This window comes from Carcharodon carcharias, chromosome 8 (genome assembly GCF_017639515.1).
Source record: "Carcharodon carcharias isolate sCarCar2 chromosome 8, sCarCar2.pri, whole genome shotgun sequence".
Taxonomy (NCBI): domain Eukaryota; kingdom Metazoa; phylum Chordata; class Chondrichthyes; order Lamniformes; family Lamnidae; genus Carcharodon; species Carcharodon carcharias.
In genome coordinates, this window is record NC_054474.1 from 89,850,215 (window position 1) to 89,865,811 (window position 15,597).

Consider the following 15,597-nt stretch of genomic DNA (forward strand, 5'->3'; position numbering starts at 1 on the left):
ATGAACCTATAGAAACTTTGACTCCCATTCAATACTAGTACAAAAAAATTGACCCTTCACCCAGTTCCTGGTAAAGGAAGCAATTGGAGACAAGCAATTTGGAGACTGTTGGAGGTGAGATGCTGTAACAGGGCACATAAACACAACTGCTCGTTAGTGTTTCAAATAAAGTCCCTTCAAACTAACTCATGCCTCAACAGCAAAATGATTCCTATTCCTTCACACTGGGCTGCCCTTGCAGCAATTGCTCCTGGGACAAGGTACTGAGTTTAAACAAAGAATATAATGAAGAAGTGGGATGTGAGGTGAAATGTATCCAAGAAGTAAGATTTAAAAAAAACAGACAGTAACTAAGATTTCCAGCTCCCTGATAAGTGGATTGCATTGGGAATTCTAAGCACTAATATGGGTGGAGGTGATCTGTGCTAAATCCCCACTCAATAATTTGCATTTCTAAACGTCATCATCAATGATCACCATCATCAAATAGTTGCAATCCACACACACTGTGCCATTCTGTATCCTGCTTCTCCCATCTTTTCTTCTCCATCACAAACTACAGCCTTCTAAAACAAAAAGCTGTCATTAGCCGAACGCTGATTTACCTCAACTTCTCTCTGTCTTGTTCAAAAGTAGCAGTATAGATATTGTCCCTTTTCCATTTTTTTTTAGTTGAAACTAAAATTATTCATGGATAAATGTTTAGAAAAAAAAACACTTGGACACCAGTATAATGTTCAATAATTGTCAAGCTTAAAGATGGTTCAAATGAATGAAAGCGTTTTTTTTCCCCATAATGATTATACAATTTTTTCCAATATGGTTAAAACACCAGAGAGTTTAATCCCTAGATCAAATAAATGGCTGCACTCTTTGGACTCAGTTAACCTGAACAAGACTTGAACACCTATGGGTGCTGGCTCCTGACTTCATCCTGAGGCACTGTTATCTAAGTATCATCACCATTGCGGAAAAATGCGGCATGTTGAAGCTTTTCGTCTTGCACTCATCAGGATGCTTTGCAAGAATGCCAATATAAGGGGAATACAACAATTTATACTGTATGAGAAGAGAGTGACTGGTTGGCAAGTGGACTCTGAGTTGTTTCATAGACTCATACTAAAGGGTATCCTTCAACATAAATTAGCAAGGTTTTACTAATATTATTGGCATACATGTTAGAAGACTTTGCAGGGAATGTATTACATGGTTTATGTCAGAATACAATGACTAGAACATGCCTTGGTAGCAGACCCCAAAGGTTCGTACCATTCTTTGCTCTTCAGCTCAGATTAACATATGTTTATTTTGTTAGGTCAATGCAATATTTTTTTAGCTTTTCCTGCTCAGTAACTTTGCAGTTTCAATTTTGTAACCTTTCTCAGGTCACTTATTCTTTTTCGAATGGTTTTCTGCAATCCTTAAATGTTCAATATTGTTAGTTACTTTCTCTGCTTCATGCAAAAATTCATTGCCTGCCAATCAATGCTGCTTTTGATCTTCCTTATTGCTTGTGAAAACTTCCATTGCTTAATAAGGACAACTTTCAGTTTTTCGTCTCAGCTCTTGCTTTCTGCTCTTTGCTTCAGTAAGCTATGTTATTAGGACAGGACAGGTCTGGTGTCCATTCTTCCAGATCGGTGTGCTAAAGCTGAGGATATTTGATTGTTATCTGATTAAGTGTCAACTTATTGATTGCCAAGCTATCTAAAAAGTGATGCATGTAGCCAAGGTAACAAATAACCTATATATCCATGAATCTGAAAATAACTCCATTGGCATCCAAATTTGACTGTTCTTAACAAACTGCTTCTTTCATTTAAAATAAAGGACGCAGAACTATTACATGGTCAGTATTGTAATGGTAGCCATTTTGGACTCCAACAAGCAGGGCTATCCCAGGCATGCAATTAGCATGGTGCCGTATAAGAGATGTAGACCAGGATAATTTGGATGGTGGGGTTTCACATCCTGCTATCCAAAGAGTTCCCTGCTGACACTGCCTGCCCCGCAGTGATTTCATGCTCGAATGAGTGTTAATTGGCTGCAGATGGGACTTCTGCCCCTCACTCGGAAGGAAGAGCTCAGAGAGCTGCCGGCCAATCTGATTGGCTGGGAGCTCTCTAGTCCTTGAAGCGACAGAGGCTGCAGTGGACAGAAGTGGAAGTTCATGAAGTCCATGGAGCCAAAGTCTCGGGAGTGCATGGAAAGGTGGGTTTTTGGGTTTGGGGCCTCAGGGCAGGTAGGGTAGAGGAGGCCTGAGGGTGGATAGTGGGGGATTAGGTTTCAGGGAAGAGGGAGGGAGATTCAGCAGCCAGGAGGGCTGGCGGGGGGGCGTCTGAAGTTAGAAGAGAGTTCCTGATGGATGTGCTACAGCCACCACCACCCACCTCATCCCCCCCACCGCTCTTAGCCATGACCACGGAGATCTAAATCCGATAATTTTGAGCTTCCTCCATGCCCGGGAAATCCTCCTGCCAGCAACAGCCCATAACTGGTCAACAGTTGGCCACTTAAGCGCCTCAAATGGGGCAAGAGCAGCAGCCTTTCCAAGGCCTTGCCTGCCCCAGCGTAAAATTGCTGAGAGGTCAGGGCGGGCAGGAACCCAGCGGGAAGCCCATCTGTGATATTTCATGCTCCCTATCCCCCACCTGCCTAAAAACCCACTGGCAGGGGAGCGTGAAACTCAGGCCATATTTTTGGGAGATTTACAAAGTGAATTTTGTTTTTGGGAAATGACGATGGGAGACCAGCTCATTCATGAGTATAGTTCATAGAGACTTTCAAAAAGAAAAGTTACTCTTGTCACCAAACTCATTTTACTTCATTTTGATAACTCTATTGAGCTGTAAAATTTTGCTTATAAAGGGACAGCTCCTTGGCAACAGAACCCCAATGCTTCATTGCACTGCTCCGCCTCATCATATCGCTTTCCCTCGTTGTACAGATTAAGAACTCTTCACTTTCAATGAGGAGACAGGACGTCAAGCTGAAACAGAATTTCCGCTAAAAATGAGCTTGCTCTCATGGTGATCCTGAACAGTGGCATTGAAATCCTACTGGGGCTAATTCCCAAATGGCTCCATGCTAAATTTAACTCTTCTTATTTATCACGTTGTCCCAATTGGCAAGCTGCAGGTCTCCTATGGGAAATCATGAATTCTGTATTGTTTAGTGTAAGGTCTGTTATTTCCTTGTGAACTCAACTATTGATGTCGGTCACTCACGGAAAAGCCAAGTGAGTCCTTGTTGAGAAGTTACCTCCTGATACCAAATTCGAACAGCACTTAATTTAATAAGAGCAGGACTTTTCTTCTGCTGGTGGAGTGAGAAGCTGCACTGTTAGCCTCAGTGCCAGTCATTTGCCTCTGGGATCTGAAATTCAAATCTAATCGAGGACACTAGAAGGAAATTGTTTTATGCGTGGAGAAGGTTTGGAATGGGAAGAAAAAACTTTATCAATCGATTCATTAATGAAGTGAATTCTGCCAGTCTCATTAATAAAAAAACGTTCCAATAAACTTGCAATCACATTTAAACAGCTGAGTTTCATATCAAATGGATTACTGAAATGAGGCAACTGCCAATATATGCTGGGCGAGAATGACTGATGAGTTAACTGCTTCTGGTTGGTGTTGATTTGAAGGAGGCTCATTGGCCAGGAGCCTGGGAGAATACTCTTCAAATAGAATGTTATAGTGACTTTGGCCGTTAATTCAAGAGTCTTAAATCTGCAAACCCTGATGGAGCATGGAATGTCACCCTGGTGCAGTGCCGTGAGATTAACTGGTCTGCAGGAGACCAAACTCTGTCCACCATCCACAAGGCACAAGTCAGGAGTTTGATAGAATTCTCTCCACTTGCCTGAATGAGCATCGCTCCAACAATACTCAAAACGTTCAACACCATCCAGGACAAAGAAACCCACCTGATTCGTGCGCCATCTACCACCTTAAACATTCGCTCCCTCCACCATCATCACAGCAGTGGTGTACCATCTACAAGATGCACTGTAGAAACACACCAAGGCTCTCTGGACAACACCTTCTAAACCCACATACAGAAGGACATGACAGTACCTACACCAGGTGGATTGTAGCAGTTCCGCAGGGGGTCACCACCACCTTCTCTATGGATAGACAATAAATGCTGGCCTTTCCCACCATGCCCACATTTTATGAATGTATTTTAAAACATGAAGCACCTCAGGACATATTGAGGATGTCAAAGATGCTATATAAATCCAAGCCATTTGTCTTTTTCCAAATTAATCTATTTCTCCATAGTCTTGGTACTGCCTGCTCATTACAAAGCCAACAGCTAAGATATGACAGCCCTGATCAAGCTTGTCATTATTAAAGACTGAATTCCCACCTAAATGGCTGGCTGCATTTTTATCTTGGCAGTGGCAGATGGCTCCGTAATATTGGGTCATATTGTGCAGTTAACCTCACGGTCAACAGAAACCTGTTCCTCCATAGCTGCAACACTTGTATGAAATACTTTCAACTGGTAGATAGCTGCACTCAACGGCAGGTCGACCCGATCCTGAGTCGACTCAAAATGTTCCAAGGGTTCATTACAAAACATAATGTGTTTCTGGGTGTATGGCTTGTTCTCTTGCCAGTCAGCACCCTGCTGGCTAAAGATAAATGATAAGTCCAGGATGATAGCCTAGAGCAGTGAAATGGATTGCTTTTTTTGGTGGCTTACACATGCAATCTTCTGTGCTGAGAGAAGAACCTTAGTAGATGTTGTATGTAAAAAGAGAGAGAAAACTTGATGCTGACCAGCTTGAATGCACTGACCTCTATGTCTCATTCTCCAACAGGGTTTCACCTGGCAAAATTGACCCTAGTAACTGAGAGTCTGCTCTGTCACAACAGAGTGAACAAAGGGAGAGGAGTAAAACTGGAAATTAAAAAAGCAGAAAGAAGCTTTGCTATTTAATTGGAACTGCACTTGACTGAAACAATTGATTCCATAACATTACATAGAATTAAAGTGTAGGAACAGGCCATTTGGCCCAATTAATCTCTGCTGGTGCTTAACCTCACGCCTGTCTCCCTCCATTCCGTCTAACTCATCTCTGCCTTTCAGTATATTTTTCTATTCCCTTTTGCCTCATGTGTGTCAGCTGTGGCTCAGTTCAGGAGGTTTTGGTTCACAGTCCCACCCCAGATAAAAATCTAAGCAGACATTCTCCTGCAATCGTAAGGGAATGCTGCACTGATGGAGGTGCTATCTCTCAGATGAGAGTTCTAATTGAGGCCACATCTGCCCTCTCTCAGGTGGACATAAAAGATCCCACAGCACAGAGCATGTGCTTATCCTCAGTATCTTAACTAATGTGCATCCCTCAACCAACATCACCAAAACAGATGTATTGGTCGGTATCAGATTATTGCTTGTGGACCTTGCTGTGCACCAACTGGCTGACAGATTTTCTACTTTACAACAGTGATTACGCTTCAAAAGTACCTTAATTGGGTGTAAAGTTCTTCGGAACAGTCTGAGGTTGTAAAAGGTGCTATATAAATGCAAATTTTTTTTCCTTTAATCTATTGTCATTTTGAAAGCTTCTAAGCTACTTGCTTCAATTACTTCCCATTGTAATGAGTTTCACATTCAAACCAGAGTCTGAGAAAATAAATATTTCCTTATCTCCCCAATGAATTTATTAGGAAATGTTACCTTGTATTCATAGGCCCAGTTTTGGATTCCCCCACAAGTGGAGACGTTTTCTCCAGATGTACCTTTTCCAAGCTATTCAAAATTATAAAGACCACAATCAAGTCTCATATAAATCTTCTCTTTTCTAAAGGAAAAAGCCCCAACCTGCTCAATTTTTCCCACAGCTAGAGTCTCTCATTTCAGGCACCATCCTTGTCAATCTTTTTTTTTGCATTTTCTCCAGCGCTTTTATGGTGGAGACAAGCATTGTGCACAGCATTCTAAATCCGTCCTGACCAACGTCAAATATAAGGTTGACCTAATGTCACAACTTTTCAATTCTATTGCCAAAGAAATCAATTCCAATGCTTAGTTAGCATGCTCAATTGCTTCACTGATCTGCGATGCTTAATGATTGGTTCACTTGCATCCCTGGAATCTTTCGTGCCTCTACATTACTCTGTTTCTTATTTTCCAGTAGTAAGTGGTGTTTCTGTTTTATCAACCAAAGTGTGTCTTCCCACATTTACCGTACCTATATTAAGATTAATTTGCCACTTAAGTGCCCAGTCTGCACGTTTTCAATTGTCCTCTCGGTTTCTGTTTTTCTCAATGCTAGCTACACACTACAGTCTGGTATCATCCCCAATTTTGATATTGATTTGCGTTTTCCTAAATCCAAATCATTAGGTTATGAATAACAGTGGTCCTGGTGCCGATCCTTGTGGAACATTACTTTCTACCTTCCTACAATCTGAATAATTTATAATAATAACAATAATTTCCCTTTCTCTCAGTTTTATATTTATTAGCCATTTTTCTATCCATTCATCTATTTGCCCTTGACTCCACAAACACTAACCTCTGTTATGTGTCAAAGGCCTTTTGAAAATCCCAGTTTGTGACAACTACTACATTACCCTTGGTTACTCTTTCTGTTGACCTCTTCAAAGAACTCTATCAGGTTGGTTAAGCATGACTTACACTTTCATAATCCATAATGATTACTTTTTATTATATTTTGTCGCTCATTTTTTTTTTAATTACTTATTTCAGAAGATTCCAGTATCTTTCCTGACATGGCCATTGATTTGACTGATCTATAGCTCTCAGGTTTTGGTCCACTTACCTTTTTGTATATAGAAACAACATTAGCTATGAGCCAATCCTTGGACGTTACCCCCTCGTCTATGAACATTTGTATATATAAACTAGTGCCTCTGCTGTCTCCCTGGTTTCCTTGAGAATGTATGGGTGTATACCATCTGGACCTGGGCTGTTATTGTCTTTCAGCTTTGTTAGCTTGTCAAATTTTTTTCTCCCTTTCTGTTCAAATTGTAGTAATATTCTTTTTGAACTGATCTTCTAGGGAAGTGTCTTTATTGTCTTTGGTAAAAACTGAGGTGATTGGTTATTCGATGTTTCTCTTGATTTATGTTCATGGTCCATGATAAGTTGAGCTTGTAATTTCTCGTTGCCTCCCTGATGTTTTTATTTAATTTCTCTCCTAACTTATTTATGTTCCCCTTTGTCCTCACATTTGGTATCTAAATATTTATTGGATTTATTTTTTTAGATTCAATTTAACTTTAGGTCTTTATTTATCCATGGTGACCCATAATTAGTTTGCCTGTTTTTAGCTTTTAATGAAATACACTTCACTTTAAAGATTTCTATCTAAAGATTTCCGAAAGACTTTAGAAAGAATATCTTTCTGTCTCTTTGTTTAACAAGATTTTCTCCCAGTTTATTTCCTTTAGTTTCACCTTAATTTCCTCATTGTTTGCTCTTTTCCAATCTACGACCTTAGTAAGGTTTAAGATCTGGATCAAGAGTGATACAAGTAGACTAAAGGCTATGTTGTAATCACGGACATTAAGATGCTTTTACTTCTCCTATCTGTTCTGATCTGTTAGCCATTACAAGATCCAGCAGTGATTCTTTTCTTTTTGGATTTTTTGACATACCAAGTGAGAATGAGATCTGGTATACACTACATACAAACATATGAATTAGGAGCAGGAGTAGGCCACTCAGCCCCTTGAGCCTACTCCGCCATTCAATAAGATCATGGCTGGTCTAATTTTAACCTTACATTCCTGCCTACAGTGGACACAAACCTAGGCTGTTCAACTTTGCCTCATAAGACAACCCACCCATTCCAAGTATTAGTCCAGTACACCTTCTCTGAACTGCTTCCAATGCATTTACATCTCTCCTTAAATAAGGAGACCAATGCGGTACACAGTACTCCAGATGTGATCTCACCAGTGCCCTTTATAACTGAAGCATAACCTCCCTATTCTTGTATTCTATTCCACTCACAATAAATGATAACATTCATTAGCTTTGTTAATTACTGCACCTACATACTAACATTTAGCGATTTATGCACTAGGACGCCCAGATCCCTCTGCATCTCAGAACTCTGCAATCTGTCACTATTTAGATAATATGTTTCTTTTTTTATTCATCCTGCCAAAATGGACAACCTCACATTTTCCTACATTATACTGCATTTGCCAGATCTTTGCCCACCCAACTAACCTATCTATATCCTTTTGTAGCCTCCTTATGTCCTGTTCACAACTTACTTTCCTACTTATCTTTGTGCCGTCAGCAAATTTAGCAACCATACCATCAGACCCTTCACTTAAATCATTTGTATAAATTGTAAAGAGTTGAGGCCCCAGAAGTGATCGCTCTAGCACACCACCTGTCACATCCTGCCAACCAGAAAATTTTCTATCCATGCTAATATGTCACTCACTACACCATGAGCTTTTATTTTCTGCAATAACCTTATCAAATGCCTTCTGAAAATCTAAGTACAGTACACACACCAGTTCCCCTTTATCCACAGCACCTGTTACATTTTCAAAGAGCACCAATAAATTGGTTAAACATGATTTCCCTTTCACAAAGCCATGTTGACACTGCCTGAATGCTTTGATTTTTTTTCTAAGTGCGCTGTTGTAACGTCTTTAATAATAGCTCCTAACATTTTCCCTATGACAGATATTAAGCTAACTGGCCTGTAGTTTCCTGCTTTCTGTCTCCCTCCCTTTTTGAATAAAGGAGTTACATTAGTTATTTTCCAATCTAATGGAACCTCCCCTAAATCTAGTGAATTTTGGAAAATTAAAACCAGCATATCAGCCATCTCACTAGCCACTTCCTTTAATCCCCTAGCCTTTAGTCTGTTTACATCACTCTTGATCCAAATTCAATTCCTTTTTCTCCTTTTGCTACTTCTTCCTTACTTTGTTTTATTGTAGACAGAGCGCAGCAGCATAATGGGCTGAACTAATCCAACGGGTTGGACTAATAATCCAGAGGACATGAATGCCATCTTGACAATCACGGATTGTGAATTTGAATTCAGTTCAAAAAAGCTGGGGGAACATAGTCCCCCCAATGGCGAGGTTGGTGGGGGTGGGGGAGCATGCACCGGTGGCCGGCCTTCCAATCTGCGCCCCCAGTCGGGGGACCATGCCATTATATGTGGGCAGGCAAATTAAGACCCACCCAGCATGACATCCACCAGGAAGCGCTATGAGATCCCTGTGCAGATGGGGGAGATTCTCTCAGCTAGGAGTGCGCTCTTTTATGCATACGTGCGAAAGAGTGCACAGATCTCCTTGAGGCAAAGGGCTGCCTCAGGGAGATCGGCTCCGATTCAAAAGTTGACAGAACGGTAATAAAAAAATTTCCCTGTTATGTCCCCTCATGTGACACTGTCTCATGAGTTGGGATATGTCCTTAACTTTTATTTAAACATTTCATAAACACTTAAAAGCCCTCATGAAACCTCATCCCGCCTGTTGGTGAGGTTTCTTGCTTTTCCGAGGTCCGCCTGGGCTCCTGGCCTGCCCGCCAACCCTAAGGTTGGACTGGCAGGTCCATCAATCAAGTTAATTTGTTTTTTAATGGCCTTAAAAGGTCATTGACAGTTTGGCAGGCTGTGCGCCCGCCGAACTGAAAGTCTAAATGATGTGGGGTGACATCGGGACACACCCCCAACGTATCCCGGCATCATTTAATGTGTTGGCGAGCAGGCCCCACCCCTGCTCACCAACCAGAAAAACCTGCCCCAGTGTTCGTAAAAGTGACCATGAAGCTGTTGGATTGTCATAAAATTGCAAATGGTTAACTGTGCCCTTTTGCAAAAGAAACTTGTTGTCATTAACTTGTCCATCCTGAATGTGGCTCCAGTTCCACATCAATATAATTGGCTTTTATTTGCCCACCGGTGACCTAGCAACTCACTGTGTTGTATCAAGCTTCCTCTTACCTTCGCAGGGCAGTGAGAGAGGGACAATAAATGTCAGCCTTGTCAATGACAACCACCTCTTGTGAATGAATTTCTCTAAAAATTGATCAAAACTCTTTTTATAAAATACTCCTGAGGAGAAAGGAAACTTTTATATATTGCTCCATTCAATATTGGTTGGGATCGATACATCGCATTATGTATTATAAGTATTAAATAATACATTATATTTGCTCTTTCATGGAGTCTGTCGGTGTGACTACTCTGTCATGACAAACTGAGGCTGAGGGAGTGTTGGAGTCTGCACAGAAAATGGCAAAGGTGCTGGAATAAACAGAGTGAAAGTTTGTGTAGAACTCCCCAATATAGAACAATAAATGGCTGGGGATTTGTATTGAGACTCCCCTGAGACAAATAGTGTTGTAAACCAATAAAGTTTGGACTATTTACCAAATGTTTAAGAACTCTGAGATGAAATGTTACAGATTAGCTTCAACCCATTATATTTTATAATCTGCTTTTCAGTCTATAAAAATGAAACTGTTAGTGTTGCAGCAACTAACGCCTTCAAGAAGTCTATAATAACTGACTTAACTGTCTGGTTAGAAAGAAAGCATTTGCATTTACACAGTGCTTTTGACATCACAAAACACTTTAAAGCCAATGAAGTACTTTGAAGTCACTGCCTCAAAGCAGGAAACACAGCAGACAATTTGTGCACAGCAAGCTCCCACAAGCAACAAGAGCTAACCACCAGATCACCTGCTTTACCAATGTTGGATAAATACCAGGGAGAACACTTCTGATGTTCTTCAAAATAGTGCCACAGGATCGTTAATATCCTCCTCAGAGGGAAATGGGGCCTCGATTTAGTGTCCCATCCAAAAGACAGCATCTTCAACAGTGCAATGCTCCCTGCAATGAATGAAGTGTCACCATGAAGTGCAGATTACATGCTGAAGTATCTAGGGTTGGACTTCAATGAACAACCTTCTGACTCAGAATGATTGAGGGTTATGACACATGTAGGCAGAAGTGGGAACATGGAAATATTACCTGTGCAAAACAACCTGCTACACAAACTACAAGTTACATTGCAAAGCTCCAAAATTGCATTAATGAGCCAAATTGACATCGTACCACTGGCAGACGAATCACCTGTCAGTCCCTTCCATGCTCCGACTTAACTGGGGGAGGTTTGCTGCTGCCACAGTTGTCATGTTTCCTGTCATAACAGACTGCATTAAATCCAGCCCGTTCATGAACCGGATGGGTTTTGGTGACAATCCAAGAGCTTCATGGTCACTTTTTGCAGATTTGTTAAGCAGTGTTCAAATTCTGAATCTGCCATGTTCCCTGGATTATCCATCCTGGCCACCGGATGATGGTCTCTCAAGGGATTCACATCATCAATACAAGCATGACAATAATTTGGCACTCAACAATGTTGCTTCTCCCTACAAAAAAATAGGTTCAAATTCCTCTGTAAAGCAGTTTGAAATAGACAGTAAAGTTTTATTCAGTTGCTGGGAACTAAGTGGGGGGATTCATCCAAGAGAGACCTATAAGGAAGTGTATTATCAATTGTGGATCAGTTAAATACAGTGGGATTATATTCAATCTTTCACTGATGTCATGACATGTCGCAAACTGAAGGGGAGGGAGAGAAAATCATGCAGCTTTTTGTCCTTTCTCCATTCTAACCACAATAATTCCAATGTTAGCAGTGGGGTGTTGGTTTTGCATCCTGGGTCCACACTGAGCACTGCTAAGTATGACGGGAGTTAAGCACTGTGCAGCATCCTATCAGAAAATATTAATGAGCAAAATGTTCCCATTTCTACTTGATGCACCGCTCCTCCATCTGCACTGTTGTTCAAAATAAATACATTGGTGGCAATTAGCTCTGATTTAGAGATGTTTTGGTGAGGTGGACTCCTATCCAAAGGAAATTGGGTTGATCCAAACTCATCACATTTTGAATAAGTATAGGAGTGGATTCAAACCAAGGGACCCGTTAACGTATGTCCCACATAGGCTCCATGATACCCTCCATTCTCTATAAGTATTAATTTTACTGAGAAGAAATATAACTGAAACCAATAATAGTCTCACAACAAAATGTTTTTAAAACTTATTTGTGGTGCTGGCATTTGGATTTGAAACCCTGTGCAGTAGGAGGAGAAAATCAATGATTGAATACGATTATATGATTATTGAACTGCTAATGAAACAAGATCATAATATCCTCACTGCTGTCACATTGATCAGTCTCTGCAGATGGATAAAAGCTAGCAGCCAAGTCAAATTTATGTACAGATGAAATGTGAGAACAGCAGCTATCAACTGCAAGTAAATATGAACAACGATTAAAGGAAAAACGTATTGCACTGAATCATCGCATAAATCAAAACATTATAAACATCTTGTCCTATACACTTCCTGATATCTCTAAGAGTCTGTCGTTACTGGACTTCAGTACTGCTGGTAGAGGTGGCCATTTTGTATCAAGCCTTTGATCTTTCAGATTAAACTCCTCAGATGTCTTGAAGGTGGGAAGCACTCATCCAAAATGTCAAATGAAGAGGTAGAAGTTGAAGCAAAATATTTGTTTGCAAATTGTCAGCTTAAAGCAAAGATAACCAAAAGACCCTGGCATTCTGTAGCTATCTCCCCATCATAGTTGGTGCCTTGATGTTAATACAGTTTGTCAGCAACACACAGTAGGCAGTAAAACCAAAAGAGCAAATTAACCAACATACCTTTCTGAAAAACAGGAAATCTCCACTTAACCATTGCCTCTCTTAATTGTTTGAAGTTATACTAAATCACTAAACACTTTGGTTGAAAACTGAGGAGCTTTTTGACTCAGTAATTATAGGTTTGGTACTAGCTGACCTGTCCAGCGTAGCCAGCCACTTGGTATGTTATAAGTAGCACTGTTGTAATCAATGCCTATAATATTGGCAAATGGTTAGTGCAATTTACCTGATTTAAGCAGCTGCCTATGATAAGTAAGCATGGTGTGAGTGGTGGAGCTGTGTCTCCTTTTTATAACATTGATGGTAAAATTATGTTGAATACAATTCCCCTTTACAAGTACAATTTCTCTTCCCCCCACACCTCCCACCCATAACAATATGCTAATTCATGGTCATTCTGATAGATGTACCTTTTTTCTTGAAGAGCTTACTGCGCACAATCTCTGTCATGGACTGGATCTTCTGTTTCTGTAGCTTATTGGCAGGAATGCTGGTGTAAAACTCCAACAGAAGCTGGCTACAGAGGAAAGAGAAAGGACTCTTTAGCAGACTAAAAAAGTAATAGGAAGAAATAAAACCTAACAGCATAAGATATCAAAACTTCTGTCCATTTGGCCTTGAGAGAGGATAGGAGTTCAGAGAGGCAAGAGGACACTAATCCCTCCAATGCTGCATCTGTCACCCTGGAAGCCTCTCTCTGCCCTGGTGCTGCATCTTCCATGTTGCAATTTTCTTCATTCCAGCTTCCATTGGAGCAGTACAGATGCCCTTAAGAACAGAAGTCTGATTGTGTTACATGCTCTCAGCTGTTTGACCTCTGGCTGAACACAGCGGCAGTTGACAGCGCAAAGAGGTAGCCAGCAGCAAAGAAACTAGGCACAATGATCCTGTCATGATAATGAAGTAAGGGCACAAAATTTATGGGCTAACACCTCCAACAGGAATTACAAAACTTGCACCCTAAAATTGGGAAAACACAATATTTAACGCAGAGTATCCAGCACACATAACAAGAGGTCTTTTGCTTTGACCCTTGGGTAACGCTGTCGTATGCAAAGATACTAGGCAATATAGGTACACCATAAATAATAGGGAAGGTTGTGTGGTCAGCGCTTTAATATGAATGAGTTCAAGGGAGTAGCATGTTGGTCTTATGAACAGGATGCGTTTGGAGAGTACATGAGCAGAAAGGAGACATAAACTGGAGATAAAGGTACAGATTTGGGACTAGAGTGGGAGAGCATGAGGGGAGGTTCAGCTTAGTGGGCAAGGGTATGGGGGAGAAGGAACAAAGATGGACTCTTGCCATTGCAGAGGATATGATGGTTACTAGTATCTAAGAGCAGTATTACATCATCGTATTTACAGCACAGAGATTGGCCACTCGGCCCATCTGGTCCTTGCCAGTGTATACTGCATATGAGCTTCCTCCCACCCCCTTCATCTAACTCTATCAGCATATCCTTCTATTCCTTTCTTCCTCATGTGCTTATATAATTTCCCTTTACATGCATCTAGGCCATTCACCTCAGCTACTCCATGCAGTAGTGCAATCCTAAACGGCCTTACTGTAGTTTGTTTTAAATTGGAAAACTGCTGAGAAGTGCCAAGTAGAAATAACCAAGTATGTAGTTGAGTCTGGCTGATCTTGGCTCTGCTGGGAGCACTCTCACGCTTGATTCAGAAGGTTACACATTCAAGTCTACATTACAGGACTCAAATACATAACCTAGACGAACACTTCAATGCACTATTGAAGAGTGCTGCACTGTCATGGAAGGAGGGGTGACAGGGTAGGGAGTGCTGTTCACCTAGAGCCCAGTCTATCATTACAAATGGATGTAGAAGATCCTATGCCCTCATGTGAAGAGATCAGGGGGGTTCTCCAAGCACCCTTGCCAATATTCATCCTTCACCGAACACCACCAAATACAGATTAAATCATCATTCATCTTGTTTGCTGCCTGGATACACTAGTTGGCTGCTACATTTAGTTGCATTAGAGCAATAACGACACTTCAAAAGTAATTCCTTGTCTAAAAAGGCATCCCCAGGACATGAAAAGATGCTGCATAAATATTTCTGTTTATTCCAAAGAGTCCGTTTTTGAATAGACTAATAACAAAAGAATGATGATCTGTGTAGACCACTTCCTGTCTCAGTAAATTCTGCTAGTATAACTGATGACCTCATCAACCCACAAGAAGTGAAAAGGATCATCTCGCCCTGATTTGGGTAAGATATCATCCTCTGCTAAGGTCATGCGATGAATAACTTTGGTCTGTTACTCATTGGGTATGCCGGTCAGGTCAAACTGCAGCATAAAATCATAAAGCACAGCAGGCAACTCTATCTGTTTATTAACTCTCCACACAAGCAAGGCACAGGGATCCATCAATTCAGCCAGTCAAAGTCATCAAAGCATACTGTTTCTCCTGAGAGAACATTTCTAAGGCATGAATCAGTTTGCAGTGTTTACTCTGGAGGTCATTCTCCATCATCCGATTCAATATTTCAATGTGTATTTCTAGCTTATTGTTAATAATATGAATGTTATTAAAGAATCCATAGAATGATACAGTACAAAAGTGTTTATCCAATTCCCTTTTGAACGTTATTATTGAATCTGCTTCCACCATGCTTTCAGGCAGTAAATTCCAGATCAGAACAACTCGCTGTGCAAAACTTTTTTAGAAAATGAGCATCTTCTTTTGAAATTGTATTCACTGGGCCTTCATCGCTCGGAGCTAGCTTCAATTTCAGCCGACACTGATGAGATGAAACTTTTCTCTGCCTGTTAGCTGAAAGGATCCTATGTGAAATCAGTTTTTGAGTGGGCAAGGACCATACAGCAAAAAAGCTGCCCCTAATTTAGCATCAACTGGCAAC

General features: G+C 40.8%; 1 protein-coding gene across 3 annotated transcripts in view; it reads right to left on the reverse strand.

The window, feature by feature from the left end:
• LOC121280741 (dedicator of cytokinesis protein 2-like) overlaps positions 1-15,597 on the reverse strand; it is a 627,095-nt gene that overhangs the window by 418,549 nt on the left and 192,949 nt on the right. For all 3 annotated transcript variants that reach the window (XM_041192879.1, XM_041192878.1, XM_041192880.1), the window contains one exon: positions 13,119-13,225. In XM_041192879.1, the coding sequence (XP_041048813.1) occupies positions 13,119-13,225 (107 nt within the window). The remainder of the gene's footprint in view (positions 1-13,118; positions 13,226-15,597) is intronic.